Source organism: Dendrobates tinctorius, unplaced genomic scaffold, assembly GCF_039654945.1.
Source record: "Dendrobates tinctorius isolate UK_male_01 unplaced genomic scaffold, ASM3965494v1 ptg000196l, whole genome shotgun sequence".
NCBI lineage: Eukaryota > Metazoa > Chordata > Amphibia > Anura > Dendrobatidae > Dendrobates > Dendrobates tinctorius.
Window position 1 is genome coordinate 21,277,447 of NW_027361863.1, and position 27,659 is coordinate 21,305,105.

The 27,659-nt window shown below is 47.4% G+C and overlaps 1 protein-coding gene across 1 annotated transcript in view; it reads right to left on the reverse strand.

The window, feature by feature from the left end:
- The window catches only part of LOC141056100 (uncharacterized), a 103,697-nt gene extending 90,407 nt beyond the window's left edge, over positions 1 to 13,290 (reverse strand). Inside the window, 5 exon segments of the mRNA XM_073552755.1 lie at positions 1,405 to 1,528; positions 1,613 to 1,792; positions 1,915 to 2,067; positions 6,780 to 6,856; positions 13,227 to 13,290. Of these exon segments, the coding sequence (XP_073408856.1) occupies positions 1,405 to 1,528; positions 1,613 to 1,792; positions 1,915 to 1,998 (388 nt within the window). The 5' untranslated portion in view covers positions 1,999 to 2,067; positions 6,780 to 6,856; positions 13,227 to 13,290.
- Between the last annotated feature and the right edge of the window lie 14,369 nt (positions 13,291 to 27,659).

Consider the following 27,659-nt stretch of genomic DNA (forward strand, 5'->3'; position numbering starts at 1 on the left):
ATATGGGCACAGGAGGATGGATTCATTTCTGTCATGTGCTCTGTGCTACTGTCTGGGGGGCAGACAATGGCTGGGAGCTTATGTTCCCCAAGATGCTAGATTTCTCCCACCATGTCAGTGTCTGCTGATGTGTTGTCAAGTGGGAAAACTTGCTCATAGCAACCAATCACAGCTCAGCTTCTTTTAACCAGCTCTGGTGAAATGAGAGATGCTTAGAGATTGGTTGCAAGGAAAACTGTTGCTCATAGCAACCAATCACAGCTCAGCTTCTTTTGAACAGCTCTGGTGAAAAGGAAGATGCTTCATGATTGGTTGGTGATACACACACACACACACACACACACACACATTCAGTTTTATATACAGAGATAATATTATATCCCCTTCTGTATGCATTATATGTTTTGCCATTTTTTTGCCATACCCACCATCTTCTCTCTTTATCTTGTTTACCCCCATTAATTATTTTATGTTTTTATGAACCTTTGTGGTTCTTTTCAATCGATTGTTAACAATAAATTTTTTTCATTAAATTGCCATTTCTTGAAAGCATTTTTTTTGGTGTTGCTATAAAGAACATACCGTAGTTTCAAGGCTTCATAGGAAACTGATATAGCCATAGTATGAATCAGTTTAATACGCAAGTAAAGCAAATATCGCTAAGAGGAAGATTACAACATTTCTGGGGGAATGTGGGGGATAAAGGTATGATAATTCCATTTCACAATACTTTAGTGATAGTATATAAAAAAAATGGAGTCAACAGATTTCCAAGGGTAAACACATGGAAGTTTTTGAACTCAAGGACACTAACTGCTTCATAAAAGAGCTGTTTTCTGTTTTTGTGTTTTATTTTGATCCTCACCTTATTCCACGAGACGTAACTTTTTTTTCAGCAAACAGAAGTATATGAATGATTGTTTTTTTTTTTAAATAAATGTGCTCAACCTGCTGAGGCTGGTGTATTTACTGTGAAAATCCATCTCAGAATGGATATATAATCCTATATGAAAGTTTTCCTGTCTGATTTTCTACTGATCATTTTGCTCATTCTGACATTGATTTTAAGTAAAGAACAATCCAAGACACAAGCGCAGGTGCTGTGTGTTACACAGGAGGATGTGGAGAGGTCTCATCATTGGCCGCTGTGGTGACCACTGCTCCTGTTGTAATGATTGATGAAGGAGGTCACATGTCAGTCTGGACCAGAAGTACAAAGACCATTAAAGGAGCGAGGAAGGGTTGGAATGAGAGCAGTGGGGATCAGCGAGGTGAATATTATCTATTTTATATCATTCTAAAAGCTTTTTTTCATATTTTTCAGTGGATGAACAAAGCCTTTAAGATTTTCTTAAAGCTGCTAACTCCTTTTAACAGATGAGTGCATTTAGTCCTGTCTATTACCTGTTGATGTGCGGGGCTGGGGAGACTCCATCATGACGTCCTTGTACTGATCCTTGTGTCCTTCTAGATACTCCCACTCCTCCATGGAGAAGTAGACGGTGACGTCCTGACACCTTATACGAACCTGACACATACAATGATACCGTCATCCCCCCCGATCCTTTCATAGCGCCACTGTATAATATCCCAGCATTCCCAGCAGTGTCACCTCTCCAGTCAGCAGCTCAATCATCTTGTAGGTGAGTTCTAGGATCTTCTGGTCATTGATGTCCTCATGTAGCCGCGGGTTCGGTGGAGGCCCCAGGATTGGGCTCAGGGTTCCTACCCATTCTTCAGACACAGGGGCCTGACAGCGATCACCAGAGGTCTTATTCACCACCGTGTAATCCTGTGTATGGAGAGATGTAGTAATAAATCTAACTTCAGCCATTTCCAGAGTCCTCACCTCTTTGGTCCTATCATCTGTTATTACCATAGATGATGTAATGTGAGATCATCAGAATCCCTCACCTCTCCTGTAAGCCGGAAGAGGATCTCCAGGGTGAGATTTAGTATAGTCTCTGCCACTTTTCCATCTCTGATTCTGTCCATCATTGACAGGTCAATCAGGAATATTTTGTTATATAGCAGATATCAGCGCAGAGGATCCGATATTGCCGGAATCTGTATAGAAGGAAGATAAGCCGATGTAACATCATACAAAATCCCTTGTATAAAATACAATTACTGAGGACAATAAGAGAAAACATTAAAGGGGTAAAATCTTGTTATGTGATACCTATAGCTAGGACATGCTATCACTTGTTGATCGGGATTCTGACCTCTGGAATCTCCACCGATCCTGAGAGCCATGTTTCTGATTCCGCGCTGCTTCCCCTTCACTTTTTTCCCCTGCTCAATGACACCAGAGTCTGGTGGGTGCTAATAACAGCTGTATGAAATCAGGTGTCAAACCCCCATCAATCTGATATTGATGATCTATCACAAAGATAGATCTTCAATATTGTAGTAAAGGACAACCCCTTTGAGGTGGTTTTATAGGAGGCCATACAGACCTGGTGTAGTGTGCGCTGTATTCCACAAGATTGGGCTTGTCTACTGAAGAATACGGCGGTGCTTCTTAGTGTGGATGAAGGTGGCTCGGCTACTCCATTAAACTGGTGTGAATACATTGACAGTGATATAGACAGTCACTACATGAAATGCTGAAGTCACTCAAGAAAAATGGCAAGAATTCAAAAAGGTGAAAGATTCATGTCAGGAACCATAAGGGTCTAGGTACATCATAATTATCAACTTTTCTAAATTGTTCTCTGGGACGATTAGGATTGCATTGTGCAAAATGTGGCACAATTTTTTTTTTTCTGCACAAATACACCCAGTTTTTCAGAGACCAAGACATCTTCCAGGCTGCGCACCCTTTCCTTCATTATTTATACTCGGAAGAGTTGAATTATTAGAGGTTATTGCAGAACCCTGGAGGTTCCCCCTTTTTGCATGAGCCAGATGTTTTTGAACAAATGGCAACTATGAGTTACATAAATCAGTACTGCACTTTTTAACAAATCTTTGGAATAGTGGGAAAAAGTGACAAATCAGTACATGTACACGCACCCTTGATGGGTTATTCCTACTGACGTACTACTAATAGTGGCGGACCATGCAGCTGTGATGCTCCTGAGTGTTCAGTCACCATAGAGGTACTGCACCTCACCCAGAGATATGGTATCCCACTTCCCAGGTAAGGTGGAGGCATCTCACAGAACTCTACACCTGCACCCAACACACTCCCTAGAGTAGCAGGGCACCCTGGAAAACCCCTGCTTGGGTCATAAAGGGTGTTGGGAGGTGGGTGGAGCTACGAAGTTCAGAGGGGAGAAGAGAGAGTTAGAGCAGTCTTCTCTGAAGGGAGGAAGTGAGAGGACATGTGTGCAGCAGCTCACTGTCAGCAGGAGCTGCTGGGAAGGAAAGAGACAGAAGAAAGCTCCCTGAAGAGGGAAGGGGGTCCTAGGGGCACGGATAAGCGACTATACTTTCCGTGGGGCCCGATCCGTAAGCGGAGGGACCAGGATGCACGGGGTTGCCGGCACCCTAGCCTAGTGGAGTGAACAATGGACTCAACTAGCAAGCCGGAGGTAGAGGCACCTTTAGGTACCTCAGCCACAAGCCACAGTTATCTTCTCCGGCAGCCATAAGGGAGCAAGGAAATGCAGAAAGTACGTAATCCAACAAGGTCCGCAGCTGCTGGCCTGGGACACTGACTGTGAGGTGTTGGGAAGGAAGAGGAATAGAAAAGCCAGCACAGTGAGACGGCCAGGAAAGGCACATACTGAAGGGAATACTGGAAAGGTGTTCTCCATCTGCCTGGAAGTTTGCTGGGCTCCTCACCTGGAGGACACAGCACCAAGCGGGCATCTGTGAGCACCAGAACTGTGAGTAAAGCTTTGGAACTGCACCCAGCTGTGTCCTCTGAATTCTTTCTGCAACACCTTCTCAGCACTGCTACATCTCTTGCCAAATACTACATCACCATCTCCCTCAACATCTTTCATCTGCCCTGGGACTAAGCTCTGCCTATGGAGAGCTATTCCAACTCTGCTGCATCACACCATCAGTCCCAGAGGATCTGCACTGCAGCGCTGGTCGCCTCTGATCAGATAGCACAGGTGGCGTCACAAACACTTTATTACAAACTCTTTATTTTTCCTATGTAAATATTTCCTTTTATTGGACGTCCAGGGCCATGAACCGGGTCACAACTGCCATGACACATCCCTTTAAGAAGCGGCCCAATACCGAGTATTCCCACTGCCCTGGCAGGCGCTCCACAGTTGCAATGGGGCTCGTGAGTCAGGATAAGGGGGCAGGCACTATCCCTCCACCCACCTGGTGTCTCAATTTCAACAGTAACTGCATTCTCAGGATGCGGATAAGGTTGAAAACAATGGTGGAATAAGGAGCCATAGGCTTTCTGCTCCACCACTCAGTATGAGCATCTGTGTCTCAGCGCAGCAACTATGTGGAAAGCTATGGGCGCAAGCATACTGTGGGTGAGGATGAGGGGGTAACTGTGGGAGCCATCATACTGTGCGGGGGAAATATACTGTGAGGGGTGTGACTGGGGGCATCATATTGTGTGGAGGTTCCTACCTACCCATAAATACAGGTGTGGCGCCTCTGAGGGTTCAGTTGCCAGAAAGGTACTGCACCTCATCCAGAGGTGTAGTATCCCACTACCCAGGTAAGGTGGAGGCACATGACTGCACTATTACACTTGCATCCAACACTCACTTATAGCGGCAGGGCACCCTGGATGGACCCTAAGGGAGGATGATCTCATCCCTGCTGGATAGGAAAGGGTGTTGGGAGGTGGGTGGAGCTTAAGGGTTGAGAGCAGGAGAACTGAAAGGAAGCCAGGTTCAGTTCTCCCCTAGGGGGAGAAGTGGAAGGACGTAGTTGGAGCAGCTCCTGGTTGGGAGGAGCTGCTGGACGGAGTGGCTTTTGAATGAAGCTCCCTGTAGAGGGAACAGATTCCAGAGGCACGGGCAGAGCGTAGGCCACCCGTGGGGCTCGTTCCACGCTGACGGCCATCAAGTGGAGGGATCAGGTCGCAGAAGGGTCTCGGCTCCTAGCCTAGTAGAGTGGACAACAGGACTCAGCTAGCAAGCCAACAGCTGTGGCATCTTTAGGGGTTACAGCCACTAACCACAGTTATCTTCGCCGGAAAGGCAGCCACAAGGGAGCAAGGAAACGAACTTTGCATGCTAATCGACAAGGTCCACGGCTGCTGGCCTGGGACTCTGACTGTGAGGTGTTGTGTAGGAAGAGGCGAGAAAGCAACACAGTGAGATGGGCAGGAAAGGCATATACCGAAGGGAGTGCTGGAAAGGTGTGCTCCATCTCCCTGGGAGTTGATTGAGCCCCTCAACTGAAGGACACGGCACCAAGCGGGCATCTGTGTGCACCAGAACTGTGAGTAAAGCTTTGTAACTGCACCCAGCTGTGTCCTCAGAGTTCTTTCCTCAACACTCACTCAGCACTGCTACATCTACCATCGGGGGGTTTTGGCGTGCTCGGAGATTTAGTTTTCATCGTCTCATCTGCATGATTTGCGACTGCTAGACAGCTTGAATACATGTGTGGAATGCCTGTTTGTTAGGGAATTCCCACATGTATTCAGCCTGTCTACAAATCGCAAATCATGCAGATAAGACAAGGAAAACTAAATCTTCAAGCATGCTAAAATACTCGGAGGACACCTGAGCATGCTCGGGAAAACCCGAGCAACGAGTATACTCGCTCATCACTAAGTGCAACTTTTTTTGTATATTGCACCGAAGTACTGTGACACCGCCTGCACCAGCATATATTTTCTTGGCGGGCTCCCTATTAGGATTTTTGCTGTGAGGCCCCATGATTTCTATGTACATCCCTGATTATTCTGAACAAGTTATCACCTACCCATCAGATCACATAGCATCTCCTCTGCAAACCTTCTCACCGTAAGGCTACTTTCACACATCCGGTGTGTGGGGTCCGGCGGCGTGCGGCGAAAATCCGGGCCGCCGGATCCGGCCTGCAGCCGTGACACCGGATGTGTATGCGGCGAGACATACGGCTCGGACATGATTTAAAGGAGCCGCAGGAGGAGGTGGGGGGTGGAGAGAGAGACATGGGGGGTTAACACTTAGTGTCCAGGCGAGAGAATCTCTCTCTCTTGCTGGGCACTTGTGGGGTTAACCCCACAGAGAGATCTCTCTCTCTCACCCAGACACTGTGAGTGTTAACCCCACAAGTGCCCGGCGAGAGAGATCTCTCACAAGTGTCCGGGTGACAGAGAGAGATCTCTCTCTCTCTCGCCGGGCACTTGTGGGGTTAACATTCACAGAGTCCGGGCATGCCCTGTGGAAAAAGCCGGTCCGGCGCTGACAAAAAACGTTGCAGAGAACGTTTTTTGCAGATGCCGGACGGCTAATTTTTGCCGTGTCCGGCAGCAACCGGACACGACGCATAACCATCCGGCACAATGCGGCGATCATGAAAGCTTATGGGACAAAACTGGATCCGGTGCTGGATCCGGTTATGAAAAATTTTGCCGCATCGTGCCGGATTACAAAAACCGGATGTGTGAAAGAGGCCTAAGTCTACAAGACCCACATCAAGGCTCTCAGGATGACATTGAGAAAGTGGCGCTGATAACAGGAGAAGGCATTGATCGGTAAATATATTACTACATGCAAAGACTGCAGAATACACACTGCACGGGGTATGGGAGATAATGATGTTCATAGAAGTGCTGCTTTAACTAAATGAAAATAAAAATTAATACCACATCACATTTTTTCAATAAAACAGGGATTTTTGTGTGTACTCACCGTAAAATTCTTTTCTCCGATTCACTCATTGGGGGACACAGGACCTTGGGTGTTATGCGGCTGCCACTAGGAGGACACTAAGCAAATATACAGAGAAATTAACTCCTCCTCCACAGTATACACCCTCTGCTGGCTCTATGTTGAACCAGTTCGGTGCCAAAGCAGTAGGAGCTTTTAATTAGCAAACAAAAAAACCCCGTAATATGTCAAAACCAAAGAACAACCACAAGCCAACAGGCTAACAGGGTGGGTGCTAATGAGTGGCTCAGAGAAAAGGATTTTACAGTGAGTACGCACAAAAATCTCTGTTTCTCCTTCGCCTCATTGGGGGACACAGGACCATGGGACGTCCTAAAGCAGTCCCTGGGTGGGAAACAGCCCGACAGCTGAAACCTTGCGTACCAAACAATCACTTCTGGCTACAGATGTGATACTGCCGATTGGAGAAATCTGTCTGCCAAGGGCCGCATCTGCAGAGGCTTGAGAATGAATGTTGTAATGCTTAACAAACGTGTGCAGGCTGGACCAAGTCGTGGCCTTGCAAACTTGTTGTGCCGATGCCTGATTCCGAATGGACCAGGAAGCCCCCACTGACCAAGTGGAGTGTGCCCTAATCCCCGCCGGGTTAGGCTGACCTCTGAGGAAGTAAGGCTCTTGGATCGCAGAGTGGATCCATCTGGCTATTGTAGCTTTAGAAGCAGGTAAGCCTTTTCTGTGTCCCTCCGGAAGCACAAAGAGGGAATCTGATTTGCGGAAGAACGCCGTTCGGGAAATGTATTTCCTGAGTGCCCTCACCTAATCCAAAGTGTGAAGAGCTTTCTCAGTATGATGGGCTGGTGCTGGGCAGAACGAGGGCAAAACTATGTCCTCATTCAGATGGAAAGAAGAGACGACTTTAGGCAAGAACACCACGTTGTCCTGGTTGAAAACTAGAAATGGAGGCTTGCAAGACAAGGCCGCCAATTCCGACAACCGCCTGATGGATGTCACTGCAACAAGAAAGGCAACTTTCCAAGAAAGAAGTGTATGGCTAGTTTCACACTAGCGTTTATGAGCGCAGCGACGGCCTGCGCACGGCCGCCGCTAAGCCCCGCCCCCTGCTGCGCCCCGCCGGTAGCTCCGCCCACCTGCGCATGACGCTGCATGTGCCCTGCGTCCCCTATCTTTATCACAGGGGGCGCAGGCCATGCGCAGTATGCGTTTGGCGGCGCATGCGTCCTTTTGACGGTGCGCCGACCTGCGCCAAACGCAACCTGCTGCAGTTTGGTTGCGTCGGCGCACCGTCAAAAATGCGCATGCGCCGCCAAACGCATACTGCGCACGGCCTGCGCCCCCTGTGATAAAGATAGGGGCGGAGCTACCGGCGGGGGGCGCGGCAGGGGCGGGGCTTAGCGGCGTGTGAAACTAGCCTAAGAGATGCGTCCTGCAGTGGCTCGAAGGGGGCTTCTTGCAGGCACCTAGGACCAAGTTAAGGTCCCAAGGCTCCAGTGGCATCTTGTAGGGAGGAACAAGATGCGACACTCCCTGTATGAAGGTCTTAACCTGCAATTTGGAAGCTATCCTTCACTGAAACAGGACGGACAAAGCTGAAATTTGACATTTGAGAGAAGCCAGTGCCAGGCCTGAGTATAATCCTGCTTGGAGAAACGCCAAAATGGAAGGGATAGAAAACACAAGTGGGGAACATCCGCGGGTTTTGCACCAAGAGAAAAAGGCCTTCCAGATGCGAATGCAAATGCGCATGGATGTAGGCTTCCGAGCGTTAATCATGGTGGAAGCTACTTGTTGCGAGAAACCGGCCTGGGCTAGGATCCAGGATTCAATGGCCAGGACGTTAAACTCAGAACTCTCGAGTTCTGGTGGTAAATCGGCCCCTGAGAGAGAAGGTCTGGGCGGTCTGGTAACCGCCAGGGAACGTTGGCAACTAGTTGCACTAGTTCCGCATACCACGCTCGGCGTGGCCAGTCTGGTGCGACGAGAATCACCGGAATTCCTTCCGCCTTTATCTTCCGGATGACCCTGGGAATTAGCGTAAGCGGCAGAAAAATGTAAGGGAGGCGAAACTGAAGCCACGGAAGCACCAGAGCATCCAACCCGATGACTAATGGGTCGCAGGACCGAGCCACGAATGGTGAACTTTGGCATCTAGTCTGGAGGCCATGAGGTCTACATCCGGTGTTCCCCAGCGCTGGCAAATTTGCGGAAAAACTTCTGGATGAAGGGACCACACTCCCGAGGCCAGACCCTGACGGCTGAGAAAATCTGCCGCCCATTTCTCTACTCCCGGAATATGAACTGCAGAGATCACTGAATGGTTTGTCTCAGTCCATAGCAGAATGTGTGCTACTTCGAGCATCACCCTTCTGCTTCGTGTGCCGATTGATGTACGTCACCACCGAGGCGTTATCCGACTGAATCTGAATGGGACGACCTGCCAGAAATTGATGGAATCGCTGAAGGGCTAGCCTGATTGCTCGAATCTCGAGAATGTTGATCAGGAGACGCGTTTCCTGAATGGACCAGCGTCCTAGAGCCATGTGGTGATAGAAGATCGCTCCCCAACCTAGAAGACTGGCGTTGGTGGTCACCACCAGCCAGTGGACTGGAAGAAAGGATCTTCCCTGACCCAATGAGGACGTCGACGTCCACCACCTGAGAGACTGCCTGACCCGGGGGGACAGGCGGAACTGGTGGTCCAGAGAGGCCGGATTTCTGTCCCAAGCTGACAGTAATGCCTGCTGCAGAGGACGGAGATGTAATTGAGCAAACATTACTGCCTCAATTGTCGCCACCATTTTCCCCAAGACCTGCATGCTGAACCGCAGGGAGTGGGGGTGGGCAAGAGAAAGCTTCTGGACTCCTCGGATCAATGCCGAGATCTTTTCTGGAGGGAGAATCACCAACCCTCGGGAAGTGTCCAGGATCATCCCCAAAAAGGAGATTCGCTGGGATGGGGCTGGGGAGGACTTGCTTAGGTTTACCAGCCAACGCAAGCGAGTGAGAGTGTCCACAGTGATGCTAACACACCCTGCACAGGCCTGAAGGGACGATCCCCTGATGAGGAGGTCGTCTAGGTAGGGCAGAATCACCACACCCCAAGAGTGCAGAATAGACATGATGGCTGCCATGACCTTAGTGAACACTCTGGAGGCAGTGGCGAGACCAAAGGGAAAGGCAGTGAACTGAAAGTGCTCATCTATGATCGCGAAGCGCAGAAATCTTAGATGACCTGAAGAGATCGGAATGTGAAGATATGCGTCCTTGATGTCGATAGACGCGAGGTATTCCCCTTTCTCCAACGAGGTGATAACAGTACGGAGAAACTCCATTCTGAAATTACGAACTTTGACAAACTTGTTCAACAGTTTTAGGTCCAGGATGAGAAGGATGGTTCCTTCTTTTTTTGGGACCACGAACAGATTTGAGTAAAACCCCTTGAACCTTTCTGTGCGTGGGACCGGGACGATGACTCCGTCCTTGCAGAGTGTATATATGGCTTAATAAAATGTGGCTGCACGCGCCTCTGTCTTTGGAAGACGCGACCGGCAGAAGCTTGTTGGGGGAGACGTGGATTCTATTTTGTATCTGGGGGACACCAGATCTCTGACCCATAGGTCATGAATGACTGCCAGCCAGACTTGACGAAACAAGAGTAGACGGCCGCCTGTTCTGTCTGTGTCCTCCAGATACTGCAATGAGTCATTTAGCAGAGAACTTGTGGATTGAGGTACCCTTGGGTCCAGATCGTGAGGGTCTGCTTTTCCAGGAAGGAGAGGGCTTGAATGAAGGATGTGGATCCCTGTCCCTGCGCGGGGGCGGGCCGAGCTAGGGTAAGCTGTTGCGGATGACCAGCTTGCGGTACTGCGAAATGGCCGGAAGCGAACCTGGTGTTGGTTCCGAAAAGGCCGACTGGGTCGTTGCTGAGGGAGGAATTTGCTTTTTCCTCCAGTAGCATCAGAGATAATTTGGTCAAGTTTATCAGCGAGGCAGGGAAGTTAAAGATTTTTTGGAAGCGGAGTCTCCTCGCCACTCTCAGAGCCATTGGGCTCTCCTAATAGCAATGGCGTTTGCAGCTGCAAGCGCGGCACAGTTAGCTGCATCTAGGGAGGCATGTACCACATAATCCCCGGCCCGGGCAACCTGGTAAGCGAGACTGACCACCTCAGAAGGTAGGTTATTGTCTTGACTGGTCTTAGCTAGGGCCTCTGCCCAGGCCACCATAGCTCTGGCCACCCAGGTCGCTGCGAAGGAAGGGAAGAGTGCTGCTCCGGCAGCTTCAAAGACTGACCGAGCAAGATTATCAATCTGTTGATGAGTGGGGTTTTTAATTGACGAGCCGTCAAAGACAGGAGAGTTTTGGAAGCGAGACGTGATATGGGTGGATCCACTGCAGGGGACTCAGTCCACTCTTAGAGTAGGGGCAAAGGGGTACAGTGCTTCCAGCGGCTTTTGCCCTGTGAATCGCTTGTCCAGGCGACTTCTATGCCTCTGAACGATGTCGGTAAATTCAGGGTGGTTAGCAAAAATCCTGTGAGGACGTTTGGTCCTTTTGAAGGACACAGTGTGATCCGGACTAGTTCCAGGCTCTTTGTCTACTCTCAGAGCCTTATTGACCGCTTCAATGAGAGAATCTAGAGACTCCTGGAACTCTAGCGAGTCCGGGTCTACGGCCAGATCTGACTCAAATTCTGAGTCGTGTTTGCTGCAAACCCCAGGTGAGGGGGAGCGAGAAGCAGAGCTTGCGGAAGCCGAGGCACCAGAGTGCCTGGGGACAAACTATGGGGACGTTTCTTGAACATTGTACTTCTTCTGCTGCTGTCCAGCCCCTGTCTGAGGAAGACTCTCACATGGCTGAAGGGCCTTCTGCGCAAACCCTGGCTTGAGGAGGAATCACAGAAGGATTCTATAGCTTTAGCCAGGGAAGCCATGGACTGTGCCAGAGACGTGGCCCACTCGGGTGGGCTAGTTCCGCTAGGGTCGGCATTAGCAGGGAAGGGGTTAAGCGCTGTGTCCTGCTTATTCAGGTCCTGTGTCCGTGCCCCCAGAGAAGGTAGTCTGCGCTGCGGTGTCAGTCACCCATGCGGTGCACTGAGGAAGTGATCGTGTCCCCAGCCTGTAGTCACACAGCAGTGACAGGAAACGGTGGCCCGAGAATAAGTTTGCGATTCTCATGAGGAACGAGAAGCGCCACAAAATGTGGGTGGAGTCAGGGCTAGGGAGCAGGGATGCGGCCGTAGGGCTTCTCGTTCAGAGCGAGAAGCGCCTATGACATGGGCGGAATCGCCCGGGTGGGCGGAGCAAGTCCTATCCCGGCCAGAAGCCAGGGACTAAATTTGCGGGGGGTGGGGGCGGCGGACATGGGAGTGCAGCAGACAGGACACCTATCCCTCTGAGGGGCCGGACCATTTTGAAGAAGGAGCCCCCCTGCTGACCGCGGACGCTGCGCTACTCACAGGCCAGATGGAGTAGAGCCCTGCACAGGTCGGTGAATGGACTACAGCTGTGAATTTTTGCTGTGCATATCATCCTCAATCCACCATCCCTTTAATAGGGGGGTGGAGAGGGCTCGTTCGCCTCCTGACATCATCCGCTTTCTGACAGTGGTGATGCAGTGGGGCTGCACGGACGCCGTTGGGAGCCTCTGCATATTACCGGAGGAATCCTTTGGGGGAGGGCAGGGCATTTTGTCCAGCTGAAGGCCTGGCTCCAGAAGGGAGTACGTGGGGGCGACACCCCATGTTCCCATCTGTTGTCGGTGAGGGCAGAGTGGACCCATGAAAGGGATCCGTCGCACCTGACAGCCCAGGCATGGCATTGAGGTGGTGCAGGAGGGGGTACGGGGAGACGACACTCCGCGTTCCTGCCTCTTGATGATTTGGGGAGATTGGGACCTTGAAAGGCTCCGTTGCCCCTTCAATCCATAGGAAAAAAGTAAAAAATAAAAATAAAATAATAAAGTTGGGGTCTGACCCTAGTGCCTCCTACAGACACTAAGCAAGAACTGGTTCAGGATAGAGCCAGCAAAGGATGTATGCTGCGGAGCAGGAGTTAATTTCTCTGTGTATTTGCTAGTGGCAGCAGCATAACACCCATGGTCCTGTGTCCCCCAATGTGGTGAAGGAGAAAAATGTTTTTACTTTGCAAAATTAAGAAACTGAAAAAATTAAAAATTCTAGAATAAAAAGTAACATTTTTTATGAAAACACTGGAATTGACATTAAATTAGAAAAAAAAGGAAAAACATGGAGGTATTGTCCACTCAAAACAAACTTTATATTAACCTAAAAATGGCGCCATTTAAAAACTCTTGAAATGCAAAGGAAAAACCCAAGCGATGAATTATTCAAAGGCTGTTCCCAAAAAGGGTTAATTCCCCCCCATCCCAACAAATGAGAAACCTAAGGGGTTAATGCTGGCTGTGCCCAACAATGGGGAATCTCCACATACCTCCTCCTCCACCTGCGGAGCCGCACACTAGATATAGGGCTGTTCTGTGCTCACAGGACCTGTGGTGATGTCACAGTCATGTGATCAGTCACATGTGGGAGGAATATAAGGAGGGGCACCACATTCATGGGCATAACCACATATAAAAATCTATATCACAGCGGGGTGCTGCAAGATGCAATGGTAAATACTGCAATGTGTAAAGAAACAAGAAAAAAGCCCATGCATAAAGAGCGCACACCCAAATAATTAAAGAGCAAAATTTATTGACAGACGAAAAAACACCCACAATTAAAAACATCTAAAAGACAAACACATGAAACCACATCCCTGATGATCCCAAATTGATACAGTATATCACTATATAATATAGGAAATAGGTGAAATCATCCCTGAGGATATACCATATATATTGCAACCATATGGATCAAAACCCTAGTCGAATCTGGGCGTTCCCAGAGACGAGAAAAAACCCTATTCCAAATAAAGTCTATTTTCTATTACATCCACTTGGACTCCTCTGGTCCATCATCCTGACAGGCGAGCAGCGCAGTCTGGTGCCCCATTGTCTTCACCTAGCAAAGGATAAGAGAGTAAGGAGTCATTCAGAGTCCAGGTGAATGAGTGGGGTCGTAGGTGTAAAGTGGAGCAGGTGAGCTGGACTGCAGAGTGGTCTGACCAGGGAGTAGACTGCACAGAAACGCTTGTTATCTTAGGTATGAATGATGGGTGGGCCAATATGTGGTCTATCCTAGTGTACAAATGTGGTGGAGAGAAATATGTATACTCTTTGACCTGAGGGCAATTGTTCTCTCCATAAATCCACCCACTGGTACAGGGAAAGGAGTTTGTTTAGAGCAGATGAATCTGTAGAAAGAGGAGCTATTGAGGGAGTCAGAGTTTGGGGGTTTGTAGACTTGTCGAGAGCAGTGTTAAGTATAGTGTTGGAGTCACCGCAGAGTTGAGTAGTGCCTTAGACATGTTCAGACACTAAATCAAGTAGTCGCGAGAAATAGGCAGATTGATGAGTATTGGGAGAATAGTAGAAGACAACGTTCACCACCTCATCAGAGATACTACCAGTCACCATGAGATAATGGCCCTCTCTATCTGCGATTAATGATTTAAAAATTAAATGGACAGATTTCTTGTAGCAATAGACAACACCTTTAGTTTTATTTGGGGCGCTAGCTGTGTAGAAAAGTGGATAAGACAGGGACAAAAACTTTGGATACGATGAGGTCGAGAAATGTGTCTCTTGAAGGCAAATGACGTCTACTTTTTGGGATCTGTAATAGGGGAAAGCTTTGGTACATTTGTGCAGGGAATTAAGACCCCACACATTGTGTGATAAGATGGTTAAAGGCATATTGATAAGGGTGTCAGGTTTATAAAGAAAGGTCCCTCCTGTAGCCTGTAATTAATAATAGGAGCATAATAATGGGAGTGGGAAATTGTTATAAGTCCCCTCAGGCAGTTAAGGGGGATGTGGGTTAAGGTGGATACAACAGTTAGTATAACTTACACAAGATATCGGAGACAAAGCGGGAAGGAGGGGCACAGCAAGTATTGAATATTGCTAAACACATACCTACCGACAATCTGCAAGGACTTTGAAGAGTGGGGGAAGAAAGTAAAGGAACTGGATACACAGGTAGTTTTTTCTTCTATCCTTCCAGTAGACGAGCATGGCACCAGGAGATGGAACAGGATCCTTGATGCGAACTGGCTAAGACGATGGTGCAGTCAACAAGGATTCAGACTTCTGGACCACGGTGTGAGTTACCTGTACGACGAACCTATCGCCAGAGACGGACTACACCTCAACAAACCTGGGAAACACAAGTTCGCCAGAAGACTCGCTACACTCATCAGGAGGGCGTTAAACTAGAAGAAGAGGGGACAGGAAGAAAAACATTAGACTCGAACATGAAGCCAGATATTATACTGATGAAGGATACGAGGTGCGACAAAGAAGACCCAAGACAACATACTCGGAAGGGAGGTAAGAAAATTTCTAAAACAATTCACAGGGGGAAGATTGGAACAAAATCCTCTAAACTGCATGCTCGCAAACGCCAGAAGCCTGACAAACAAGATGGAAGAACTAGACGCAGAAATATCTACAGGAAACTATGACATAGTGGGAATAACTGAGACATGGTTAGGTGAAAGCTATCACTGGGCAGTTAACTTACAGGGTCTGTTTAGAAAGAATCGTAAAAATCGGAGACGAGGAGGAGTTTGTCTTTATGTAAAGTCTTATCTAAAGTCCACTTTAAGGGAGGATATTAGCGAAGGGAATGAGGATGTCGAGTCCAAATGGGTCAAAATACATAAAAAATAGTAACAAAATTCTCATTGGGGTCTCTTACAAACCCTCAAATATAACAGAAATCATGGAAAGTCTACTACTAAGGCAGATAAATGAAACTGTAACCCATAATCTGCTGAAATGCTTTTGCATGCCCTCATCATCTCCTGCCTTGACTACTGCAACATCCTTTTCTGTGGTCTCCCTGCTAACACCCTCGCACCTCTCCAGTCCATCCTTAACTCTGCTGCCCGACTAATTCATCTCTCTCCTCGCTACTCCTCCGCTCCTCCCCTCTGCAAATCTCTTCACTGGCTTCCATTCCCTCAGCGAATCCAGTTCAAATTACTCATACTGACCTACAAGACCATCTATAACCTGTCTCCTCCATATGTCTCTGAACTAATCTCCCGATACCTTCCCTCACGTAATCTCCGGTCATCTAAAGACCTCCTTCTCTCCTCCACACTTATTCGTTCCTCACCCAACCGCCTCCAAGACTTCTCCCGAATATCCCCCATCCTCTGGAATTCTTTGCCCCAACATGTTCGACTATCAACCACATACGGATCCTTCAGACGGAACCTGAAAACCCACCTCTTCAAGAAAGCTTACAGCCTGCAATGACCCCGCTACCTCCTCACCACTACTGGAGATATAACCTCAACCAACACCGGAACTGCTGCAACCCATCAACCTACTGTCTCCTTCCCCACCATCCTTTAGCATGTAAGCCCGAAAGGGCAGGGTCCTCTCCCCTCTATATCTGTCTGTGATTGTTAGTTTGTTTACTGTAAGTGATATCTGTAACTTTGTATGTAACCCCTTCTCATGTACAGCACCATGGAATCAATGGTGCTATATAAATAAATAATAATAATAATAATAATAATAATAATAATGAGGTCCTTGTTATGGGGGACTTTAACTACACGGATATTAACTGGGAACAGAGACCTGTGAAACCCATAAAGTAAACAGGTTTCTGCTAATAACCAAGAAAAATTATCTTTCACAGTTGGTGCAGAATCCAACCAGAGGAGCAGCACTTTTAGACCTAATACTATCTAATAGAACTGACAGAATAACAAATCTGCAGGTCATCGGCATCTAGGAAATAGCGACCACAATATTGTACAGTGTCACTTGTCTTTCGCTAGGGGGACATGTCAGGGAGTCACAAAAACACTGAACTTTAGGAAGGCAAAGTCTGACCAGCTTAGAGATGCCCTTAATCTGGGTGACTGGGACAATGTCTTCAGGAATAAGAATACAGAAAATAAATGGGAAATGTTTAAAAACATCCTTAATAGGCGCTGTAAGCGGTTTATACCTTGTGGGAGTAAAAGGACAAGAAATAGGAACAACCCAATGTGGCTAAACATAGAAGTAAGAGGGGCAATTAACAGTAAAAAGAAAGCATTTACACTACTAAAGCAGGAGGCACGGCTGAAGATCTAAAAAACTATAAAGGAGAAAAATACTTTATCTAAAAAACTAATTAAAGCTGCCAAAAAGGAAACAGAGAAGCACATTGCTAAGGAGAGTAAAACTAATCCCAAGCTGTTCTTCAACTATATCAATAGTAACAGAATCATAATTGAAAGTGTAGGCCCCGTAAAAAATTGTGAGGAAAGTATGGTTGTAGATGACAAGGAAAAAGCTAATATATTAAACACCTTCTTCTCCATGGTATTCACGGTGGAAAATGAAATGCTAGGTGACATGCCGAGAGACAAAGAAAACCCTATATTAGGCTAGTTTCACATTGGCGTCTTTGTGCGCAGCGCATCGTGCGCAAGTAGAAATGCATGCAAAAACGCGCATGCGTTTTTATGCACATGCGTTATCTAGGTGTCACATTTCACAGGAGGAAAATCCTTGAAAAATCCTTGAAACAGACTAATGGGACACCAGTGGGCGTGTGTCATGGGAATTTTTTAGATAGACCCTGCTACAGCTGAATTCTTCAGATTTTGCTGCTGATGAAGAAGACATGCTGCAATAAAAAAAAGAGACATTAGTACATAATATAGATGGAGAAAAAAGTAAAGTCAGACATTAGGTTTTTATACTCAAATTTCAAACAATGTTTCTTTCTGTAGGGGGTGGTTTAAACCAGTGTCTAGACAGCGTTCCTATAGACTGTAATGCGTTGTTTTGACGCATTTCGTGCGCAAGCGTACACATGCGTTTTTTTTATGCCTTTCAGGGGACCCAAAAATGCAACATGTTGCGTCCGGCGCGTCTACATTAGATGCACACCTGGAAAAACCGCATGCGTACGAAAACGCAGACAAATGCATGCAAACGCAAGACCATGCGTACGCCATGTGAAACATAGCTAAGCATGGTGCATATGGATGGATGTACACGATGTGCTGCGCACAAAAACGCTAATGTGAAACCGGCCTTAAGGGTCACCAATCTATCCCAAGAAGAGGTGCGAAACAGGCTAAATAAGATTAAAATGGAGTTCCAAGATGGCTGCCGCAGGGATCAGACACACATGAGGGAGCTCCACACCCAGAGGAGTCAATCCGTGCCATCCATACTTAATAGTGCTTCTCTAACCATCCTGCTCTGCTCTGGTGGGTGCCCACTGCCCGGGGGACCAGAAAGCAGCAGTTTTAAATCAACTTCTCCAGCTTGAGATTGCCGCACAGCCTCTTCAATCTGCGGCCTTCTACAGGGCCTGAATCGTGGTCCCCCTGCTGGAAAAAGTTTCTCCTGTTGCTGGGGATGGTCCCTGCACTCCTTCCCCTCCATCCACCTGTGACAGATCTACAGCGGAGGCCCGACTGAGGGGTGAGTGAACTTCTGGGAGCCTCCAGCACATAGCATTTAGGGAGGCCTGCCACCATCATCCATCACGGGGGGGGGCTGCCCCGCTGCATCTGTGGTGAAGACCCTGCTGGCAGTAAGATACTCTCAGGACAAGACCTCTCCCTACCCATCTGCTGCCTTAGGCCTGTTTCACACATCCGTCATCGGCGGTCAGTAGAAATCCGCCAAAGGGTGAAACGAACTGATCCATGACGGTCGGATGTCAGCGGAGGACGCTGTATGAAGGATCCGTGGGAAAAGCGAAGTGGCGTAATTTAAAGTGACCGCGGCGACCACAATAAGGAGCGATGTATCGCGGGAAGTGGAGAGATGTATCGCGGGAGGTGGAGCGATGTATCGCTGGAAGAGGAGCGATGTATCGCGGGAGGTGGAGCGATGTATTGCGGGAAGTGGAGTGAAGTATCGCGGGAAGTGGAGCAAAGTATTGTGGGAAGAGGAGGGATATATCGCGGGAGGTGGAGGGATGTATCACGGGAAGTGGAGGCATGTATCGCGGGAGGTGGAGGCAAGTATCGCAGGAGGTGGAGGCATGTATCGCGGGAGGTGGAGGGATGTATCGCGGGAGGTGGAGGCATGTTTCACGGGAGGTGGAGGCAAGTATCGCGGGAGGTGGAGGCTGTAAGAGGAGCGATGTATCGCGAGATGTGGAGCGGGGCCGCAGGGAGGGAGGGAGAGAGAGTTCCCGTAACGGGTTATTGCTCCGGACCGTCAAACAAAAAAAACATTGCAGGGTCCGTCTCATCCGCCCGGGAGCCGCTAAAATCATGGCGGATCCGTAACAAAATGGGTGAGACGGACGACCATCAGTCAAGATCCGCCAATAATGTAAGTCTCTGGGGGAAAAAAATGGATCCGCCCCTTTTTTGGCGGATCCGTTTCTTAAAGAAATTGGCGAATTTTGACTGACGGGTAAAAACTGATGTGTGAAACAGGCCTTACCTGACGGAGGATTGCTGATCGGGTTCTGTGTGATTGCCGGGAGCTGTGTTTCCTCTCCTCCTGTGCAGTTACACAACAGGGGAAATCCCCATCTGCTGCAGAATCACTGAGCAGCCTGGGGCCTTAGAGGGACACTGCAGATTTCCTCTACTGTAGCCAGAGCAGTGCTGTTGCCTCTCCCCAATAGTGGCCAGAGAAGCTTATTAAGAAATGCCAATATTTGTGAGGGGCTTTGAGAAGATCCAGGCATTGACCTGTTATTTGTGTCACTAGTTACCTTTGGGGGGGGCAGCTACTGGAACAGAACTTTCTTGACCCCCCCACACACCCCCTCCCACCAAGAGGATACATATAAAGCAGGAGAGTATCTACTCCAAAAGCCGCCTGATCCCTGATTTACTATTTCATCCAACATACCAGTTAAGTTGGAGCTCTGCTGCCATCTACTGCTCATAACAAAAATGAGGCACTGATACGGGACGCAATATACTACCACTCCGGTTACCACTGCTGAGTGGCACTCAGTGCTCTCTTTTATACACAGACGCCTCTCTTAAGGGCTTGTCTTCTAAACTGCTGTGGATACCGGCCCAACTGGGGACCCTTTTCAGCCTGTTTACCTTTATGATCTTCTGAGTGGTCCGTATCCCTTAAACCATCTTGGATCTCCTTGTGACTAATTCTCCGTGATATCCTACCTAAACTACTTAGTTATGTAGGTTCTTGCACTTAAATCTCGACTGAGACGTCTCCCCTCTCCTTACAAGTGCATTTCTATTCATTTTCTATCTCTCTCCATCTACATGGAAAAATTTGTAAATCCCAGTAGCTCCAAGGCTACTAAAACCAGGGCACAGGCCACCAAATCTTCTCCTGAATCACCAGATTCTAACTCCGTCATGTCTAAAGAATTCCTACAAACCATTGCTGACTCTATCACAAAGCAACTTATGCCAAAAATAGATGCAAGACTTCTTTCCTTTCAGTCATCATTGGACTCGATCACATCCCAGTTGTCCGACCATTCCACCAAAATTTTGGCAGCAGAACAGCGGATCAGTGATTTGGAGGACACTGTACAGTCCTATGTTGCTCAGCTTAAAGATAAGGACCATGTGATAGAGCAGCTACAAGACAAATTCGATGATCTGGAAAACCGAAGCCGCCGAAACAATCTCTGCGTCATCGGCGTTCCCGAGTCGGTAAAGGATCTCCACCACTTTACTTCATCCTAGCTCCCACGAGCACTTAATTTGCCTGACCGACTTGGCTCCATTATAGTCGAACGAGCCCACAGACTTGGACCTCCAACTCCAGAATCCAATGCCCGCCCTTGCGCTGTTATTTTTAAGTTACTTAATTTTCAGGACAAAATGCTAATGTTTCGGGCATTTCGGGCTATGTCTGCTGTGAAATATGAGGGACACTCTCTTCTTATGTTTCAAGATTATTCTGCCGTGGTGACGGCCAAGCGCCGCGCCTTTGCTCCAGCTTGTAAACTTCTGCATGACAGAGGCTCCCGCTTTGCCCTTCTCTACCCGGCACGTCTGAGGGTGGAACTCCGAGGAAAGATGATGTTTTTTGTTGACCCTAATGAAGCCATGGAGGAGGTGAAGCGCTCCTCCCGAGCCTCTTCTCCGGCCACTTGATTTCATTTTCATGGTTTTTGTAATTTTTTTCTAGTTGATAGCCATGTTGCATCTGTTTATAATTACCTGCATGATTAATCTTTCGGTTTCTATTTAATGCATGTTGTTATTTTTACTGCATTATGATTATGGGAGGTCTTAGTTGAGATACTGTCATATAATGTTTATTGTGGTTTCTCTATTGCTTGTGGGTTTGTTGTGGGGTGGGGGGTGGGCTCTTCCTCCCTAGGCACGATTTTTTATTTGTCTTTCTGATTGTTAGGGTTTGCTTGCTGGGACAGACCTTTGCCCAGGTGTTTCTTCTCTGATATTACTCTTTCATGGCCTCAATGTGGCATAGGCTAATATGGCTGACTCTAATACTGTAGATCCTCATATTAATGTAGACTCTCTCAAATTGTTATCTTGGAACGTGGCTGGGCTCAAAACTCCGGTGAAATGCAGGAAAGTTTTAGACCATGTTGCAGGAAACTCACTGTACTCGTGGAAAACATCCTCCGCTCCATAACAAGCATTACCCGGACTGCATAGAGGCTTCTTTTTCAAGGAAGAAGCGTGGGGTTGCCATCCTGTTCCATAGAGACCTTGAATACTCCATTCAAGATGTGGTAAGAGACAAGGTGGGGCGATATTTGCTGATTAGGATCCTTGCTGAGAAGAGAGAATACTGCCTTATTAAGGTTTACGCACCTAATGCGGCTAGCCCTTTTTTTCTAAGCTGGTAGAAGTCATCCATAGCTGGCATCCTACTAATATATTATTAGGTGGGGATTTAAATGTTCTTCATGATATCTTTTTAGATAGGTCTACCTCACCGCCTGCATCCCTCTCCCTGGTTGGAACGATTCCCATCTTATTAGATAGGCTTGACTTACTGGATTCCTGGAGATGCTGCCATCTTACGGAAAAAGAATATACGTTTTACTCTAGGGTTCACGACGTACACACTCGCATTGATTACTGGCTAAACATCTACCCTTCTTTTTTCATCTTTAAAATCGGTTGAAATTCTTCCAATGGTTATTTCAGATCACTATCCTGTCCTACTTACCCTGGACCTTCCCACAAGGAAAACTCTCTCCTTTTGTTGGCGTTTTCCCTCATATCTTTATACGTCGGACGATTTCAAAAAATGTTTGGCTGGCTGGTGGGAGACATACATGGAGGATAACTTGGAACATTTACAAGACATCAGTTTATTTTGGGTTACCGCTAAAACAGTGCTCAGAGGACATATCTCTTATGTGTCTCAGAAAAAGAAGAAATTGTTGTCCTCCTTGCGGCCTCTTCTTGACCAGCTCACTCAAATCTATAGAGATTTCCGGCTACACAATACCTCCTCATCCAAGGAGGCTTACCTCACTGCTAAACATAATCTGGACACCTTACTGCATGAACAAGCGCATAACCAACTTGCCTACCAACGTAACCGCTTCTTTAGTTGGGGCAATAAACCTGGGCGCCTTTTGGCATCACTAACGAAACCCTTCAGAAAGGCTACTAAAATCACCAACATCAAACATCCTAATGGTTCCATTATCCGTGACCCAGCTCAAATATGTGCAGTTTTCAGAGATTTAAATGCAGATCTCTATGGCCCACCCAACGATTCTCAGGAAGAAGGCTATAATTTCCTTCACAAGGTTGATCCTCCAAAACTTTCCATCTCTCAAAGAGAAATTTTAAATAAACCTATCTCTCCTGGGGAAGTTGGATTGGTCATCCAGTCTCTTAAATTGCTTAAAGCTCCTGGCCTGGACAGTTACTCAGCAGAATTCTATAAAATATTGCGACCATTACTTATACCCCACCTTACCTCTCTTTTTAATCATACTATAGATTCAAATTCCCTTCCTGACCGTTTCAATGAAGCGAGCCTTTCATTACTACCAAAGCCAGGTAAAGACCCCCTTCTCCCTGCCTCGTACCGCCCAATCTCCCTTTTAAATGTAGATTGCAAATTACCAAAATTATGGCCAACAGATTACAATCTATACTTTCTAATATCTTCACCACGTCCCAAACAGGCTTTGTCCACGGCCGATCCATCACCTACAATATTAGAACGGCATTAGCCGCTGTTATTCATCAAACCAAAGCTAAACAAAACATCTTGGTTAGCCTTGACGCCGATAAGGCTTTTGACCGGGTATCTTGGTCTCACCTCATCCGAACTCTTAATTACAGATTGTTTGGATTTTCCTTTTTCAATTATGTCTGGACGATTTACACCACTCCTCAGTCCTCGATATAGCTCCATGGTATTCAGTCATCCCCTTTCTCAATTTTCAGAGGTACGAGGCAGGGATATCCTTTATCCCCCTTATTGTTTAATATTACCCTAGACCCTCTACTTAGATATCTGGAGATGATTCCTTCCTTTGAGGGAATTGGGATAGGCCACCTTACACTCAAGTCCTTGGCATTCTCCAACGACATACTGCTCATGATAGCTATTCCTAAGGAGTCCATTCCTTTCATAGTGGGGGCTTTCCATGAGTTTGGAGAAATCTCGGGATTCCGCATAAATTTTAACAAATCCAAGGCTGTAGCGATCTTCAGGGTGCATGGTTCTTTACGATATCTTGGTATTCTTCTACCCTCCAACCCACATATTATTTACCAACTTAATATCTGACCCTTAATATCTGCCTTTACTCGGGAAATACAATCTTGGACGTCTTTTAAATTATCTTTCGCGGGTAAAGCTCACCTTATTAATATGGTTTCCTTTCCTAAAATACTCTCCCCTTTACAAACGCTACCTATTCTATTATCTAAAGCTGACGATCAACTCCTAACTAAGATTTTTCGACAATTTATATGGGGCTCGAGGGGGAGATCTATGATCAGTATGTTTAAATTGCAACAGGCTAAATCTTTGGGGGGCCTCAATTTTCCAAATTTAAGATTGTATAGTGTTGCAGCCATTTTCAGAAAATTCTCATACTAAATTTACCAACACCCCATTAGATGAAGCAATGTCTGGACCGATCAGTCTTCCTGCCTTACTCCATTTACAACAAAATAGAGTTCCCACTGCGATCAGGGATAATCCTCTGCTATGGTCTGTGGTATTGGCATGGCGTCATGCTGGAAGGATCAGCGGACTAGACCCTTATACCTCAATTTTCCTTCCTTTTCAAGGTAACCCTTTCTTTTTAGAAGGCAGACCACCCCCAATTTACCGAGTGCTGGGGGAGAGAGGGTGCAGACTGGTCTGCGATCTTCTGACAACTGCTCAATGTCCTCTTTCTTTGGAGGGTATTTTCTCCAAATATTCAATCTTAGTGGGTAATATTTTTATTACTACTCAGATTAAGCATTACGTTGACTCGGTCTTCCGAGGCATACCAGACAGTGTCAGAACCTGTCCTCTACATCTCATCTCCCTTGGCGCTCATGCAGGAGTTTATTCACTAAGTCTTATCTATAAATCAATCAAACCTTCTATTTCATGGTCAGATTCTTCACCAGGAACGGGCAGATGGGTATCACAACTATCTAATTACAGACTGACTGATCTTTTGAAAGCCACTCTACGTTTAAACTCTTTATTGCCATATGACAGCTACTCAACTTTGGCCCTCATGATTTTCCATAGGGCTTACATCTCCCCAGAGGTCAAATCTAGGATGTCTCTATCGGCTAATCCCTTCTGTCCTTCTGTCCTTAGTGTTTACACTGTACAGCTGACGTCTTTCATTGTCTCTGGGATTGTCCCGAAGATACAGGAGGTTTGGGATATGCTTCTTCGCCATCTCACTAACACTTTCAACATTCGCTTTACATTATCTCCAGAATGGGCATTATTTAATATTCTCCCACGGGATCAACTACTCGGTGTCATGATACCAGTGCTGGTGCACCGGCACTTCTGGGGTTAATGTTTTGATCTCAGTGCAGACTCTCACCTGCACACCTGGGACTTATTATGGTGGCCTCTCATTGGTTCTGGGAAAGCTTCTTATTGCCCCAGGAAGCTCCCATCCCCCATCAGTTATACTTTCGCCCATGGCATTGTGTGGTGACCCCTGAGTGTGTTTGTGCTGTGTTCTGGTTGCTTGATACTCTGTGTATGACTCGGTCTGTTCTCTGGATATTGCTTGTTGGATTCTGCTTGGTACCTTCTATGTCTGTTTGGTTTTGATCCCTGCTTGGCCCCGACTATCCGTTCTGTCTCATCCCTGGTACTTTTCTGCTATCTCTGTGTATGACCTCCGTTTTGCCTGACTCTGAGTATTTCTGTTTAGTGTCCTGCCATCTCTGAAAGCAGGATGCTAAGCCCCGCCCCCTTGCAGTCACATGACCGTAGGTCCTTCACTGCGTGCTAAACTTCAGCTTCCACAGGTCCTGTGTATCTGTACTTTCCGGCTGTACCTGACCCCAGGCCCCCCTACAGTGTGGGTGAGTCCCTGCTCAGCGGAGGCTGCACGCCAGCACTGGCAGGATCCTGACATTATAACTGACCATTAAGTTTTTGGGGGTTTTTTGTGCAGAGAGTTATGGATCCCATACAGTCTCTGGCTGACCAGATGAAAAATCTGAGTCAGATGTTTCAGGGTTTATCCCTGGAGCAGCAAGCTCTGGCTCGTTCTCAGCAGCAAATTTCTGAGACAGTGCGAGGGGCTTTATCTGCTGGGTCTCCGGAGGCTGGTTGTTCTGGTGTTCCCGGAACCACCTGTTAAACTGCCTTTTTTTCTGGGAACAAAAAGGAGTTCAAGATCTTCATGGAGGGGTGCAAACTTTTTTTAGTTTGAGACCACGTTCCTCTGGGGATGAAAACCAGAAGGTAGGGGTCATTATGTCCTTATTAAGAGGGTCCCCACAAGCTTGGGCTTTCTCCCTTCCTCCCACTGCCCCTGAGAGAGTGTCTGTGAATACATTCTTTGAGGCCCTCGGGCACATTTATGATGAGCCTGACCGAGTGCGATTGGCAGAGGACATGGTGATGAGCGTCTGTCAGGGGAAACACTCAGCTGAGTGGTTTTGTACTGAATTCCGCCGCTGGGCCACAGAGATTTCTTGGGACGATGCCGCACTCCAAGGACTCTTTCGCAGAGGCTTGTCCGAGCGGCTGCAGGATGCCTTGACGTTACATCCCCCACCTAACTCTCTCGAGGTCGCCATGATCCAGGCCGTCCGGATGGACCACAGGCTGTGGGCCAGAGGGGTGATGCATGTGGAGACTCCATTGTTCCCCAGTGGAAAAGAGACTGCCCCTAAGCTCATGGACGTAGGCGCCCTCTCCCTGAAGGATACGGAGAGGAAACGACGGAAGGACAAGCAGTTATGCTTTTACTGCGGTAAAACGGGACATTGGAAAAGGGAGTGTCCTAATTGCCTGTCTTCGACCCAGTCGGCGGGAAACGACTAGGTCTGGGTAGTCAGCGGGGAGACTACTCAGACCCTCAGGTACCCTTTTCCTCCTTTTCTAAAGTGTTGCTGCATGTGGAACTGTTGGTGGACGGTTGTTCTTTTCCCTCTACAGCCTTCGTGGATTGCAGATCATCGATTGATCTCATTGACTCCCAATTGGTCACACGCTGCAAGATAGGGACAGTTAAGCTCAAGGTTCCGATCAAGGAGGTGGCCATTGACTCCTCTCCCCTCACTAAGGAGGGAATTCTCTTTATGTCTGACTTGTTTTCGCTCAGAGTGGGCGCTACTCATGTGGAAAACCTAAGTTGTTTGGTTCTGGACAATCTACCTGCAGGGTTGGCGTTGGGCATGCCCTGGTTACAACGCCATAACCCAGTTATTAACTGGAAAATGGGGGAGATTGTTCAATGGGGGTTTAATGATTGTGTGATAAATCTGCACTGCTGGTTGAACCTGTTAAATCTGTGTCTGTATCATCTGTCGAGCTGGAAGGTATTCCGGAATGCCTGAAGGACTTCGAAGATGTATTCTCTGAAAGCGAGGCCGAGACGTTATGGCCACATAGACCCTTTGACTGCGCTATCGAGCTGGTCCCGGGGGCTAAATTACCTAAAGCCCGTCTGTTTAATTTATCCGGCCCTGAGCGCTTGGCTATGAAGGAGTACATTGCTGAAAGTCTGAGCAAGGGACACATACGTCCTTCAGTCTCACCTGTGGCGGCAGGTTTCTTTTTTGTAAAAAAAAAAGATGGCGGGTTACGTCCCTGTCTCGATTTTCGGGAGCTTAAACATATTACTGTACGGAATACGTACCCCTTTCCGTTGATTCCTGATTTGTGTAACCAACTATCAGGGGCAAAGTGGTTTTCTAAACTGGATCTTCGGGGGGCATATAATTTGATAAGGGACCGGGAGGTGGATGAATGGAAAACTGCGTTCCTCACGTCCGAGGGACTGTTTGAAAATTTAGTCATGCCGTTTGGTCTTACCAATGCCCCCGCCATATTTCAGAATTTCATCAACGTGGTATTCTCGGATCTCATTGGTCGTTTTGTTGTTATCTACTTAGATGATATTTTGATATACTCCTCCGACAGGCATTCTCATCTGGAACATGTACGAACTGTTCTCCAAAGACTGAGAGAAAATCATCTGTATGCCAAATTGGAGAAATGTGTATTTTGTGTTCAAGAATTGTCTTTTTTGGGTCAATTGTATCCTGTGAGGGTTTTCGCATGGACCCCAAGAAGGTGCAGGCCATTGCGGATTGGGTGCAACTCCGAGATCTTAAGGGTCTTCAGCG